Here is a 15,239-nt window from a genome sequence, read left to right as displayed (position 1 = left end):
TTAATAAATCTTTCAATTCTCAAAACCAATAAAGCATGGAGGATTTCTCATTTCAAATCCAAGGAAGTGCAATATTTTACAGATATCTCGCAGGCATGGATGCGAGTGGTTCCCAGAAACAAAAGCGGTCACCTTGTTTCTCACTTCAATCCAACTACAACCAGGCATTTTCTTCACCCCTTGATCCAGCATCGCCTTTCGAACCATCTCTGCTTCCTTCCACTGCCCGCTTGCACAGTACAAATTTGACAAAACCACATAGCCTATCTCTTTCTGCGGCTCTAAAATCTTCAAATCTTCCCCCAGATGTGTCCCTTTCCCTACATCCCCATGCGCATAACATGCTCCAAGCAGAGCCTCAGATGACCTGGTCTTTGCATCATTACCTGTTCCTGAATACCTATTAGCCAACTCTGTTGCTTCTGCCAAGAACCCACCTCGCCCAAGCATGTCTACCATGCATGCCACGTGATCCATTTCACGTGAAACCCCATGAACTGAATCCATTGATTCAAAAAACAAGCGACCTTTCTCTATAAGCCCCAAGTGGCTACAAGTCATCAACAGGCCAATAAAAGTCACTTTATCGGGTTTTACACCATAAGCCATCATTTGTTCATAAAGCTGTAGAGCTTGGTTAGCCCGTCCATGTAACCCGAATCCAAACAACATTGCATTCCAGGAGACCAGATCCTTGTTAAGAATTTCATTAAATGCACGGCTTGACCCTTCAACATCACCACACTCAGCATACATGCTAATTAAACCATTGCCAACATAGACATTGGCATGAGAACCGGAGCGAATTATGCAACCATGGACCATTTTACCATCCCCTAGTATTGCCAGGCTAGAACACGCATGAAGGACCGCTCCAAATGCAAAATCATCAGGCTGGACACCACTTCTCATCATGTCAACAAAGAAGCAAAGAGCTTCATCTCCATGCCCATTTCTTGCGTACCCTGTGATCATAGATGTCCATGAAACTATATTCTTCACAGGAGCTCGCTGAAAAGCAAGAAAGGCTTCCTGGGTGTTTCCTGCTTTCATATGGGCATCAATGATCGCATTCCAAGACACCTGAGTAAGCGTTCCAATGGAATCAACCACCTTCATAGCATCATCCTGGCAACCTAGTCTAGCATAAAAACTTAAAACTGAGTTCTTCACCTCCACCGCAGAGCTCCAACCCATCTTAATAATAATTCCATGTACCATGCATCCATATGAAAATCCTGATGATTCAGAACACGCATTCATGAGGGAACTTAGTGTCCACTGATCTGGCCGATGCAAACTCTCTAGCATCTCTTTAAACAAATTAAGACATGATTCAACTTCACCACATTGAGCATGACTGGCAATCATAATATTCCAAGCAATTTCTACCCTTTTGGGCATCATGTGAAACACTTCACACGCAGAGTCAAATTGATAAGAATTTGTATGTGCAAACAAGAGCGAACACCAGGTTACTTCATTCCTACTTTGCATTTCTTCAAAAACTTTTCTAGCACCAGAAGGACTCAAACACTTCCCATACATATCAATAAGCGAATTACCGACCGGTAATGAAGATTGAAACCCTGAAATAATAACCAAAGCATGGACTTTTACTGCGCATGAAAGCTCACATGCTGCTGCACACGCACTCAAAGTGGCGGTGAACGAGTAATGGTCGGGTTTGGTATTGGAAATTCTCATGCGACGGAAAAGGGAGAGCGCTTCTTGGTGAAGACCCAGCTGGGAATAGCCCGTGAGCATTGCGTTCCAAGCAACCGTGTCTCTCTGGGACATTTCGTCAAACAATTTGCGAGCGTATATAATTCCGCCTGATCTTGCAAATCTGGCGATCTTAGAGGTAATCTGGAATAAGTCCCAGTGCATATCATTCTGTTTCGGTAATCAGAGAAGCAAACAGGCGCAAAGAAATCCAAAAACACTAGACTTAAAGCATCCGTATCAAGCTAGCTATTTCAAACTTTTCTCCAAAATTTGGAGGATACCTTCAAAGAGCATGCTGCATCAAGCTCTCTATTGTTTCTCTAATTTATCTCTCGTCAGATTCTCACTACAAATCTAGCTCACAAATTGTATTCTCTATTGAGTTTTTTAACAGTTTTTTTTCCATTCCCGCCTTCCCCTTCAGTTCTTTCCACAGAAAACCCCAGTTCTTCGGTGGAGAAGCAAGAGACCAACGACCATGCGCCTAACCTAAGTTGCAAGAGGCGGCGAGGAGAGTTCGAAGGAGAGCGTGAACGATGAAGAGGACGACGACGGAGCTCCACTCCGTTTGCAGCGAGACCCAGTTCGATCGGGATTTTGATTTTGGTTTACCCAGCGAGACCCAGGACGTTGAGGAGGACGATGTTGTTTTTTCCTTTGGCTATTAGGATTTTGGTTTAGATCTGTTGGGTGTTTATGCTTTACTTGGGTTTTGAGTCATTTGAGCTGATTTTAGTTCTAGATCTAATTGGTCTTCTGGGTTGTACGTGTATCAGATATGTTCATAACAGCTCGGTTTTTTCTGTGGTTTCGAAGGATTGCAGCTCAAGTGCTCGACCTTTTTTCTGAACCGGGACACTAGACGAGTATTAAAGCAACGTCCAATTGTTTTGTTTGATATTTGTCATGCCTTATTTTTTTTTCCCACTACTTTCTGAATTTTTTTATTTTTTAAAAATAAATTAAGATAGGAGACCATCTTGCCACATATGCAAGGTGATGAAAAATTGTATTTTTGAAAGTTGTATTTTTGAGTGGTATTCAATCATTACTCTATTTATTATCAATAAATCCATCTTCTCCTCAACAAGACAACAACGTTAGACGTTTTTTAACGGAGATCCACATTAACGAGCTTTAAAATGCAACACTTGTCCTAGTTGAGTTTTTAATATTATGAAAATCTTTATTTAAAACCCTGAACTTTCATTGTTTTTGCAATCACCTCCGAGAGTTCAAAAACTCTTAATTTAGTATATCTAACTTTAAAAAAGATTGCAACATCACCCTTTCACTATTTTTTTTATATTTCTCTTGGGTTCTGACACATCATGCTGCATATGGTCGATGTAAATCTAAGGGTAAGAAAGGAAACAACCCTACTCTGATCGCTCGAAGTTTTGCTTAGTTCCGTTTGACAATGGAGTCTTAAGAACTCAATTTGATTTCACGAAGTTGGATCATATTTGTAATAATAATCTAATCTTAATCAGGCGATGTTTTAGGAAAAGCCGAAATGTGGCAGCAAGGTTGCACTAGTAAGAAATAAATTGTTAATGGTTGGGGTGCTTGTGTGTGCACACTAGTGTTAGAACCTAAAATCTAATTGAGAGGATATATAATATGCCTCAAAGATCCATATCTTATTTACGCTAAAAGAACTCTTTTTTTCTTCACTAAAAACTTTTCTGTTGAAAATTTCTTCATCAAGAATTTTAGATTCTGGAAGGCCCCGATACTGACATGCCTACAAGACAAATTCATATTCCTATAGTTTGATTCGTACACTAATCAACCAAAGAAATCTAGACACTACTGATGGATTACATTACATACCAACAAGCCTAACTGCTAAAAGAGTCCAAAGAAACCTAAAAAGATGCATATATGGCTAAGCCCATACCAGGCCCAAGACAAATATCATGATACAACACTACCCCTTGGGGTACACCACAAATAATTCCCTCTTTGGCCTAGGATTGGGTGTCAATAAAGTTCTATGAGCTTGGGTGTTGGAGTGTCTCTGGTCTCTAGACCGACAGCCTCATGGTCACCCCCCTCTCTTATTTTGCAGGTGCAGGTGGAGCTCTTTCCTGAAAGGCTGCCTAAAGTCATTGTGGATGTTCATTGCAGTAACAAATTCCATGAGTCGAAGGTAAATTTTTTTTTTTTTTTTTTTTTTTAATCTTTATAACTAGATCTTTAATAGGTCATTCAGACTAAAAACCAAAAAGAACAGAATGAGTCATAAGATCAACCATCCCGCGGAGGGGAAGAGAAAGTCCCACACCACCTAAGACTCATTTGTTTTCTTTGAGTTTTTTGGTGAGAGCTCAAACCTGTCAAAGATCAGCAAATGAGCAACGACCAAAAAGAAAGTGGCTTTAAAAGAAACTTTAGAAGGCAGCAGCAAAATAAACCAAACTGACGGCCACCAGGCACTACACCCGTAGAAGCAGCTAGGCTCTCTTGACTCTATTAAGCAGCATGCTATCTTGCTACTTCAAGTCGTTGCATGGTGTTCAAATGCAGCAATGCTCTTGCAGCAAGAGTATAATATGGGTTCCTAGATTGCCGATACTTCCAAATATTATAGGTCACACTCATAAGTGGAACGATTGAATATAGCTTATAGGCATTTCCAAAAACTTTATTTTCATGGAATCTTTGAAAACTTTGGAAACCATGGACTCATTATAACAATACCATGAAATTCTTCAGGACAAGGTGATGCCATATGCACTTGTCATCAATATTTTTGTCAAACCTAATTACATCCAAGAATGAATGCAGAGCATTATGTTGGATAGTTGGGAGGACTACCCGAAAAATCATGAAGTAAAAGCACACAAGGCATAAATACAAAATAAAAGCAATTGATAAAGGTTGCAACAAATTGTTATACAAATGGGAAATGATACAGCAGGGAAATTTATTTGGAAAGAATCGCCTTGCAGACTCATGGTTGTATCATGAGAGCAAGGTCAAATGTTCCCAACTGTTCCAGAAAAAAAGGGATAAAAAAACCAAGAAACATAAACTTTCCTAAGCAAATGCCATCTATTATGCCTTCCGTTTTAAATTGGAAATAGAGTTTATAGTAATATTGTTACATAATGCTATTGCACTGGCTTCCCAATAGAAATCCCTGACTTCTAGTTTTGAGCAATCGATAAGGTGTTTGGGTGTGCTCGTCTGTTAGATTGACGATTGAACTTAGAGAAGTGGCATAATGAATCTAATGCTAACATTAAGGAATGGCCAACAAACCTCATTAGTATTTTGCCATGATTTTCCTAAATAGTTCCTTTGGTGCTGCAAATGGCAAATGAAACAAGATATCAGAAAAAATAAATAAAAATAAAAAATCAATTAATAGCCAATTAAGTAGAGACTGATTGAAAAGAAAGGTTGGATATTATTAAGCTATTTACAATCATCTTACCAGGCAACCCAGTGAACCTCTCAAACTGCTCATAGGCCTGTCCTATAAACATCTCCAATCCAGTAACAATTATGGCTCCAGATTCTTCTGCTTCCCTCAAAAGTCTAGTCATTTTGGGGGTATAAACAGCATCAAAAACTAGTGAGTAATATCTCAGAGCATGCTGCAAAAACAGAACGCCAATTATTCTCTTGCCTCAAAATTTGATTACAAGTTGATATCATAAAAGCTAGGGTCCTTTCTGCAAAAAGTGAATCACTAAAGTGCTTATGAACTCAGCTACAAAATTTTATGAGAAATGTTACCCACACTTTCAAGTGCACACTCCCTGACGTGGCACTAAAAATCACCATTAAATCCAAAATCAAATAATGATCCATCCAAAATTCAATGGTAATTTTTAGTGTCACGTCAGGGATTGTGCACTTGGAAGTGTGTATAGCATTTATCAAATTCTATAGCATGCTGCAACATCGTTGTCCCAAGGACCAAACCAGATCAATTTGGCTTCTTCATAAAGACTAATCAGTTTGATTCAGGCAACTTTCTCAACTCCGTAAATGGCTGCCATTGGACTGGAGTAGAGGATTCAACTCTTTTTCTTTCCTCCACTAGCTACTCCATCGGTAGAATTTCAATGTTATTGTTATACCCACAAACCCCTCCACAGACTGGAAGGACCCAAGCCAATCCAAAAAATTTACAAGAATTTAGTGCATCTCAGATAGTTGCCATGTTGGTTTCACTTTAGGAAAATGAGAACTTTGCAACCCTATTACAGTGTAATAAAGGAAGCAAATTTAACTAAAAAAGGGAAGAAATTAGAACTAGGCGAATCTGGGGAAAAACTTATCGAAGCAGTTTGGGTAGGTTTTGTTTGGCTTATATGAGAACCAAATTTATCTAAAACATGGTCAGGGTCTTACTTCAACAATAGTTAATTTCTGAGTCAGAGGATCCTGTAAAACAATCTCGGCCTGTATTCTTGCCTTACTTATAATCTTACACTGATGGGTGCTTTGCCCTTGTACTACTATGAGGGGCCTTCCAGTAATCTGGGCTTCTTTCAAAAATTCCCCGCTAGAAGATCTAAAAAAACAACCCGAACTGAATTCTAACCTCATGGTGGTGGATGCTTCTTTTTTTTTTTTTTTACATTATAGTAGTTGATGTCCATATAATTGAACAATATTGGCAGCAATCCGTGCCCTTCTTTCAAAAATGAACAAATTTTATCACCTAATATTGTAAAGTAATTTGGGCATATCTATAATTTTTTTTTTTTTGGTGTTAATATTCATATACATAATAAACCCCAAACCAGCCCAGCATCATTTTTCATTATTATGGTTTCTTCATAATAATAAAAGAAGTGGCCTAGGTCAGTCACTGTAGGTTGCTGCCAAGCCAAAGAGACCCAATCTGAGTAGGACTGACAAATACGGTTTTATATCCAAATTCCTTTAGGGTCAGGTACACCATCCATTTTATGGCCTTCATCTCCACATAGGTCGAATAAATCTTTCGTTTAATTCTACCCAAACATACTTTCTCTGACCATCCCAATCTGGAACCTTCAAGACTTGCAATTACTACCAATGCATTCTTTTGATATTCTCAATATCTATGAGGTTAACAAGACAAAATCAACATCAAAACTTTTATTCAAGGGATGACCGTGCATAATGGAAATAGCATGGCAGAGAGGCAGACCTTAGGAATGGGTGTTTCATCAACTTTTGGTTGCATTCCAATAGATGTTGTGTTTGCAAGGATCATACCATCCTCCGGATGGAAATTTTCTAGATCAGCAAGAGATAAAGCATCTCCTCCAACAATATCAGAAAGTTCTCTGGCTCGATCTTGAAGTGAAATAAATGGATAAATTAGAAATCAGCAGTTAAGCAACTACACATCTCAGCAATGTTATTCTGGAAGTTGGGGGAGAAAAAGTCATCTTGCTAAGATGCTCTTACTCAGTAGCATGGACGAAATGCCATGAGTGCATGCTTTGCTGTTTTGTATGCATTTAAGATGCCAGTGCCACAGATAGCATGACTAGAACATGTAAAGCACATAAATCTGATGATGAAATTCTATTATACTTCAATAAAACATTTATGAAATGTTGTGGTAACTTCTTCTTTTTTTGATAAGTAAAATGTTGTGGTAACTTCTAATCTAAATAATTACAAGAAACCAGCAGGTACCAAAATGCTGTTCATCAGTATTGTAGGTAGTGAAACTCTTAAATAGGTATATTCTGACAAGCCCTATCCATGGTACTTGAAATTATGTGGCAGAGGGAAAACTATCACAGACAAGCAAGAATTAGTTTACCGCACAACATCAAGACACGACACATTGAAAAATTGAAATAAACAACCAAGAAATAAGATTTATACCAAAAATGGGATAAAATAATTTGCAAGAGCAGGAATGAGAAAGATTTCTTAGCTGCAGCTTTAAGACATGAAAAACAATATATGTAATAGGCAAACAAATGGCAACACTACAATATATGTTACTTTCTCCACCACTATGAACCATTTCTTTTTTAAGTAGAAAAAGCTTACAAGGATGCATTACTTTTTTTCCCCGCTGTAAAGAAAAGTTCCAAACATAATAGTCACCTTTCCCTTCAACAAGTTCATCTTCAGCACTTATTTTGTTGTTTTTCAAGAAGAAAAAATATTTCAGATTTTTTTTCATAGCTATTTCTGAAGGACAAACCATAGCAAAAACATCGAAAAGACCATGCTTTTGAAAATCACAGTTCATCTTATAGGTAATATGTAATAATGAATACCAGACACAGTCACAAGTCATTACATAGAATTTTAAAGAGCCAATAGGACAAATTTTCCACCAAAAAGTTTTTGAATGCCAAAGAAACAGCCAAATCTGAGTGTTTATGACACTATCAGAAATATAGGATCAGAAAATAAGGTTAATAAAAAGCCAAGTATACCAAACTGAACACTGCAAAAATAAATAAATAAAATAAAATAAAAAGAGAAAGGAAAAATCAATCTAAAGCTGAAACCTTACCATAAGTGCGATTGGCAATTACAACCCTTGCTCCCTTTTCTTTTGCACCGTAAGCAAGTGCCTTACCAGCACCCCCAGCACCGATGACCACAAAAAGCTTACCAGCTAAGGGAGAATTAGCAGTATTGCTAATATTATGAGAACCTAAAATGAAAAGCAGAACATCCAGAGCACCTTGAAGTTAAACCAGAGAGAGAGAGAGAATAGAAACATGTGTATAACTGTATATTTTTACTTATATATGCTTTGCTCATAAAACATAATAGATACCTCGTAGTCCATCTTCAATAGCAGAAATTGCACCAACATAGTCGGTATTGCAACCAAATAACTTCCCATCGCTGGGTCTCCTTACAATACAATTCACAGCTCCTATTGACTGAAATTTCATTAAGATGTGAACAAATCATGTACTATAGCTTAAAGAAAAACAACTAAAGCTAAGGCATCCCCGAATACTCTAAATAAATTCAGTGATACTAGAGACTCTGGGCTAGGTAATCGGACAAGCACTAACATGAATAGATTTTTAATACCTTTGCAACTGGATCGACCTCGTCGCAGCACTTAAGAGCGGCCTCCTTGTGAGGAATTGTACAACTGTGTTTGGAAAAGAAGTTAGATTATCTCATGCTTCAAGTATACAATCATAATGTACCTAAATCTTTCAGACAGATTAGTCTAGAAATATGCCAATATATCAAAATGAAACCATTGGAACAACTTTTAAAAATAACAATATCAAGTAACCAAATAAGTTTTAGTTCCTGTGGGTAATGTGAACAATGTTGATGAGCTGGCCGGCATTTTGGGTTGTTGGACCTCCTCTTTGCCCTTGAAACATCTTGGTCTTCCGCTAAGGGCTTGTTACAAGGCGGAGTCTATTTGGACTGGTATTGTGGAAAAGATTGAGCGTCGATTGGTTAGTTGGAAAAAGATGTATCTGTCTAAGGGTGGTAGGGTTACCCTTATAAAAAGCACTCTCCAACTTACCTTCATACTTCTTGTCTCTCTTCCTCATTCCTGTTGGTGTGGCAAACCGTATAGAAAAGCTTCAACGAGACTTTTTATGGAGTGGAATAGGTGAATAATTCAAATATCATCTGGTCAGTTGGCCTAAGGTATGCTCTCCTAAAGGATGCGTCTGCTACAACTAATCTGGACTTCTCTAGTGGATCCCTTCAGTGGAATGTTAGCTTTACTCAAACGGCTCACGATTGGGAGGTTGATGTTTTGGCTTCCTTCTACACTTTGTTTTATTCCCACAGAGTGAGTAGGTAAGGGGAAGACAAGCTTCGGTGGGCCCCGTCTCACAAAGGAAAGTTTGATGTTCTCTCTTTTTACAAGATCCTTATTTGTAAAGATGTTTTTTCTTTCCCCTGGAAGAGTATTTGGCGGACTAAGGTTCCTTTAAAAATGGCTTTTTTCACTTGATCGGCGACTCCAGGAAAGATTCTTACCATAGACAATCTTAAAAATAGACATGTCATCGTGGTCAATAAGTGTGGTTTGTGCAAACGGAATGGGCAGGCCGTGGATCAACTTCTTCTCCATTGTGAAGTTGCTTGTGCTCTATGGAATGCTATCTTCATTCACTTTGGGATGTCAAGGGTTATGCCTAATCAAATGGTTGATTTGTTTGCTTCCTAGTGGACCAGTAGTCATTCTCGTAGTGCTGTCATGTGGAGATAATGTCTTCTTGCCTTACGTAGTGCTCATGGAGGGAACATAATGATAGAAATTTTGAGAACCAAAAGAGGACGTTGGAGGAGCTCATGTCCTTCTTCTTTTACTCTCTTTTTACTTGGACAGTTGCGTTTTTAGCTCCCTTAGTGATTAGTTTTAATGATTTTCTTATACTTTTTTCTTCTACTTAGGCTTTCTCTTGTATACTTCTTGTGTACTAGAGATGAAAATGCAGATGCAGATGTGGTTATTAGTAATATCCGCATAATGAGATTATCACTTTTAGGTATCCACATCATGTGATTATTATCCGGATTCGTGCGGCTATTGCGGTTATTATTTGTATCCGCATATAAAGTAATGAGCGTTTTAGATTACTATCTAAATATGTATGCAAGATTAAATCATGCGATTATTACTATATGCAAGCTTAAATAAACTAATGTTTCACTTGTTACACAATTCATGATTATCAACAAAAGAGGGCCATTGTCTTAATAGAGTAATCGGGATTTGGATTATCAAAAAAAAAAAAAGTAAATATAGTGAGGTATGACTTTGAGATGATAGTAAAAAAAACCTAACATAACCTAAAGGTCCTAAACTTACCAAATTCAAAACGACCTAGTTTTAGAGAATTTAATTAAATATATATTAAAAATATATAATATGTATTATATATAAAGAGAATGCGGATGCGGTTATTGACCGCGCCTACATACCCTAAAACCGCTACCCACATCCGCCCATGCGGATAATGGGTTTTGATAACCACGTCCGCATATGCGAATAGCAGATTGTTATTATCCACCCGCATTTTCACCCCTATTGTGTGCTAGGGTTGCGCCCCTCTGCAATCTTTGATATGCATTTCATTACTTATCAAAAAAAAAAGTAACTAAATAAGCTACAAATCCCCCATCACTCCATTAAAAAGCCCAACCCAAAAATCTTGGCCACCAGAAGAAAAACTCTAGAAAACTGTAGTCTTGGCCATCATACATAAAGAATAATACACTATAGCCTTGATTCAGAGCACTCAACAAAAAAGATGAACCTGAATCCGGCGAAATCTGAGGACGAGTAAGTCTGGAGAAAAGTTGAAACATCATCCACCAAGAGAGGCACATAAACTCCATTGAAACCTGCTGACTTGAAAGCTTCATTGTATAAAATAGGTGATTTGCTGTGGTGGACAGGCTTCCCAATTATGCCAAACACTTTTGTATCTGGTCCTATATGTCTGAAGTTGTATAGATATAAAAGATCCTTCATCGATGGTTGGCCAGGAGCTGAAACTACTCCTGACTCAATGGTACCAAATGTGAGAAACCCACCAAATTTTGGGGATAGTATCCGCGAGAGGAAGCCCCTCTCACCCATAACCATTGCTATAATTGGAACCTGACAATTCCTTTATTAGATAAACCAAAAGAGCTTAAAAATGTGAAGAATCTAGCAATCCATAACGTTAAGGGGTTGTACCATTAACAGTCAGAACTAATAATAAATGAGCAAGAGCATCGAAAGAAAGAAAAGTTAAAGGGGGATAATTTGCTTTAATAAGGACAGTGCTACTAACAAATGCACTACTTCAGAAGTCAGATGGCTGTATTTATCATTGTTGAACACATATGAGGTAGAATATCTCCTAACCTTCAGTGCACATTTGATCTATGTAACATTGTTTTTTTTTTTTTTTTTTTATTTCGCGGCATCTGAGTAACATATTCATCTCAGTAATTTTTCATCCCAAACTCACTGTAGTTTTTCATTTGTCACAAGAAAAGAAAAGAACAACTAAAACAAACCTACTTCTTACACCTAAAACTTAATAGTAGTGATGCTTATCATCTAAGACAAAAGCCTTAAACCCTGATTAGCAAACACTTTCCTCATTATTAGTAACTCCAAATAAACATGAAGATGAGTCATCTGCTGCGAACTTGAGGTAGGTGTAAACTGCAATCTGCTAGCAATCAGTAATGGAATATATGCATCTTACACCATTCAAAAATTCCATATATGATCCATGCAGCCTATGCATTTCTCTGGGGGAATCATAAAAGGTAATAACAAAACAATGATATAAACTTCAACAATAATGGAGAGAAATTATGGACTAAGGTTATAGTTTAAAAAGCACTACAAGTGTACATACACGGCTTACTTGAGAATGTACAGTTATTTGGAAAACACGTGCTACATCAATGATCTCCAAGGCAGTTGTTGCGATCTTCACTATATCAGCACCAGTCGCTTGTATTCTTGCCACAAGGTTGCCAAGATCCTCCACAGATGGAGTATCTAGATAATTGTGAGAAGATACAATGAGTTTGAACTTTTCAGGTTTCTTTCCATAAATGGAATCATTGAACTCATGAGCAACCTTCACAGAGAAATAATGGAAGTGAAGATAATTTAATTATTCTGATCTCAGCAGCCATTCCAAATTGGAAGTATGACGGAGGAACTTTTATTAAATATCTTATAAATAGCCCTTGGTAAATGTAGCCTCTTTGCACCTGAATGGCACCAGAAAATATTCTGACAAATTTATCAACAATTTGGTACATTACTTGAGATAATGATATAACATGTGGTACTCAACAGAAGTTTCTCAAAAAAAGATTCTAGTAGGACTCAAAAGCAAAATGCTGTCATTTCTACCATTCAAAATTTTTATTCAATAAGCAAAACTTATTATGTCACCATCATTAAGAACTCATGATCCTTATAAGATTATAAAAAAATTAAAATTAAAATTAAAAATTAAAAAAGAAGAAGAAGAAGAACAGAGCACTGAACAATCCATGAAGTGATGGATGCTATTCAGATTGATACTAAATAAAATCTGTTATCAAAAGCATACTTTGTATATATACGTATTTATGTTTGTATGTTAGAACAGTCAAATATCGCGAAAGTGCAATCAAGTTTTCAACACAGGCCATAATGAGGCCATACTACAAATTTGCAGCAGAATGTAATGCAAACAGATTATTTGGAAAGTGACAAGCTTACCAGCAATATAAAAAAGATTCAAAGTTTGAAGATATCTCCATAAAATTTCATATTTGGGTTCTACTTAAACTATCTCAAGCTTTTTTCTTTTGTAAGTACGCCTGCAACCACTTAAGTTCTTCATACACAAGATAAAACCATTGATTTTGTTTTAACCAGGATAAATAATTCAGATTACAGATTCTAACTCCTTGTTAACACAGTTATACCACTATTTGAATTGTTTTGATTTGCAAATTAATTAGGAAGCTACCTGAAGCTCAACATCAATGTAATCAGCCCCAAACTCCATGGCTAATCTGAGGGCATCCAATCGCGTCTTTTCATCACCATCATACTGACCACCTTCCCATGTTGGTCTAGAAAAATACATAAAAATCAGATAGGTCAACAAAGGAGACTCTTAAAGGCTATGTAACAAGATCAGATTCTAATATCTCTTGACCATGGTCATCCATTCGAACAGATGGCATGTTTCAAACTCATACAGATTATCATAATATCACATGTACTTTGAAAACAAACACACATAATGCATAAAGAATTCAGTCATAAAAGAATTCTGAGTTATAAAACCTATAAGTGACTAGCGTGGGCAGTGGACACTCTTTAATTAGGGTTTTAAGATCTTCATAAGGATCGAAGCTCTTCAAACTGTCCAATCGGATCTCCACAAGGTCAGCACCCTCTCGTTTTGCCTTATCCATATTGGTCACCATCTTATCAACTGAATCCGCCATTACAGGAGCACAAACTAGGGTTGAATTATTCCTTGCTCCCCCACTTCTCATTTGCAGGGCAGCAGAAGAAGCAAGCTGGAATTCAATCAAAAAAAAGCGATGAAAATAAAGTGATGAAAAATTCAGACAAGTACGACCATAGCTGCAATTAATTCACATCAAATATGTCAATATCTGTCTGGTTGCTGAGAAAACGAGGGAAAGCAAAGCAAAGTAATTTCCTTTTTGTAAAAAATTTCTCAGCAACAATTCAAAGGAAAAAAAGAAGAAGAGGAAAAACAAGCCATCCAATTAAATTCATCGCAATAAACTAGCATTCAAATCTTAGAGTTTATTAACTAGTCAAAAGTACAGTAGTCTGTAGAAACTAGACAGACTCCAAATTGTCCGTTCTTTTTCAGTTTCTTATGAACCAAACAGGAAAGAAGCAATTCCCTAAAATAACAACATAAGATCCGTTTGGCATCCGAGAAAACGAAAGAAATGGAACTGCAAAGTTGCAGACACGTGACTCGTTGGAAATTGACAAAACTGTAAATTTAAAATCTCCTTCGCTTATCTGTTTGCTTCCCTGAGTGTTTTGCAGCAACCAAACTGAAAGGAAAAGAAAATGCGGAATGAAACTACAGAGATGGAGTTGGTGAGAGTTACCAGAACGTTGCCAGACTCCATTGCTTTGTGTTCTGACGAATCTGTCTCGCGCTAAGTGGGTTGGTGTGGTTAGGTGCGTGTGTGTGTGTGTATACTATAGGGAGACGGTGGGTAAGTGGAGGTCTGTTCAAAAATGGTTGGTGGGATGTGCAAATGGGAACCTTCCAATTTCCGTGTCTACTTAGCAAAAGCATTTGGGATTTGGGCCTTCGGGTTTTTATTTTATCCTAAAAGTGAAACAAGTCCGGGTTCCAAGTTCGTTGGTCCTGTCACGCCTGTGTTGCTGCTGTTTGTGAAACTTTGAGCTTTTTTTTTTTTTTTGTTTGAAATCACCTTTGAGCTCTTGAGAGACTGTGAAGTATTACTACTTTCGCCACGTACATGTATTCCTTTTTTTATTTTTTATGAGGAGAAAAAATAATTTTTTTAGCACTTTTTACCTCTTCTTTTTCCTTCAAGTGCAAAAAAAAAAAAAAAAAAAAAGGGTAGCTAGTCATTGGTGAGTGGTGACCATTTTAAACATCATATCATAAATTGTTTTCTTTGCTTTTTTTCTTTATTATTGTTTTTCTTTTTGGGCATGTCTCCCTTATTTTTTGTTGCTTTACTTATTGGTGGAGATTGTCTTCCGATGTTGTTATGCCAGTTGTGTTCGATATGGTTTGACTGCTCGTCGGCGTCTCTGATCTAGCATTTTTCAATGTTGATTTATTTATATCTCTACTTGCAAGGATTTCAGAAGGTCTCCTTTCAGAGCCTTTTGTATTGCCTCTACAGTAGTCCTTAGTGGCCGCCCTTGTTCTCTTAATGAATCGGGTTATTTATTTGATCCATTTCCTCTTGGTTCTTTGTTCTTTGGAAGTTGCACCAACTTCTGGTTATATCGTGGCTGTTATTTGGATTGTTCACCCATA

At 37.3% G+C, this 15,239-nt stretch overlaps 2 protein-coding genes across 4 annotated transcripts; both read right to left on the bottom strand.

Annotated features, from left to right (window-relative positions):
• LOC133881416 (pentatricopeptide repeat-containing protein At2g36980, mitochondrial) lies at positions 1-2,588 on the bottom strand. The gene has a single exon (XM_062320354.1). The coding sequence runs from the start codon at positions 1,888-1,890 to the stop codon at positions 13-15; it is 1,878 nt and encodes a 625-aa protein (XP_062176338.1). The 5' UTR covers positions 1,891-2,588; the 3' UTR covers positions 1-12.
• Positions 2,589-4,584: 1,996 nt separating this feature from the next.
• Positions 4,585-14,484, bottom strand: LOC133881402 (bifunctional 3-dehydroquinate dehydratase/shikimate dehydrogenase, chloroplastic-like). Of its 3 annotated transcripts, XM_062320333.1 has the most exons (12): positions 14,326-14,484; positions 13,511-13,749; positions 13,188-13,293; positions 12,072-12,299; positions 10,968-11,314; positions 8,761-8,824; positions 8,495-8,603; positions 8,225-8,368; positions 6,887-7,035; positions 5,174-5,336; positions 4,999-5,043; positions 4,585-4,923 (listed from the first exon to the last, which is right to left on the bottom strand). In XM_062320333.1, exons 1-11 carry the CDS (start codon positions 14,344-14,346, stop codon positions 5,003-5,005), a joined length of 1,611 nt encoding a protein of 536 aa, XP_062176317.1. In that variant the 5' UTR covers positions 14,347-14,484; the 3' UTR covers positions 4,585-4,923; positions 4,999-5,002. The 3 variants fall into 3 exon arrangements, with proteins under 3 accessions (XP_062176317.1, XP_062176308.1, XP_062176328.1); XM_062320324.1 differs by having other exon boundaries at positions 4,585-5,043; XM_062320344.1 differs by having other exon boundaries at positions 4,585-5,043; positions 12,081-12,299.
• Between the last annotated feature and the right edge of the window lie 755 nt (positions 14,485-15,239).

The sequence above is a fragment of the Alnus glutinosa genome, chromosome 1 (assembly GCF_958979055.1).
Source record: "Alnus glutinosa chromosome 1, dhAlnGlut1.1, whole genome shotgun sequence".
NCBI classification, from domain to species: Eukaryota; Viridiplantae; Streptophyta; class Magnoliopsida; order Fagales; family Betulaceae; genus Alnus; species Alnus glutinosa.
Note: the sequence above shows the minus strand (reverse complement) of the source record. Positions and strands in the feature narration are given on the sequence as shown.

Coding starts and splice junctions, on each gene's coding strand:
- LOC133881402 (XM_062320324.1), bottom strand. CDS start 14,346: ATGGAGTCTGGCAACGTTCTG. Junction 12,300..13,187: donor ACATTGATGTTGAGCTTCAG/GTAGCTTCCTAA, acceptor TTCTCTGTGAAG/GTTGCTCATGAGTTCAATGA. Junction 5,337..6,886: donor ATGAAACACCCATTCCTAAG/GTCTGCCTCTCT, acceptor CTGTTTTTGCAG/CATGCTCTGAGATATTACTC.
- LOC133881416 (XM_062320354.1), bottom strand. CDS start 1,890: ATGCACTGGGACTTATTCCAGATTACCTCTAAGATCGCCAGATTTGCA.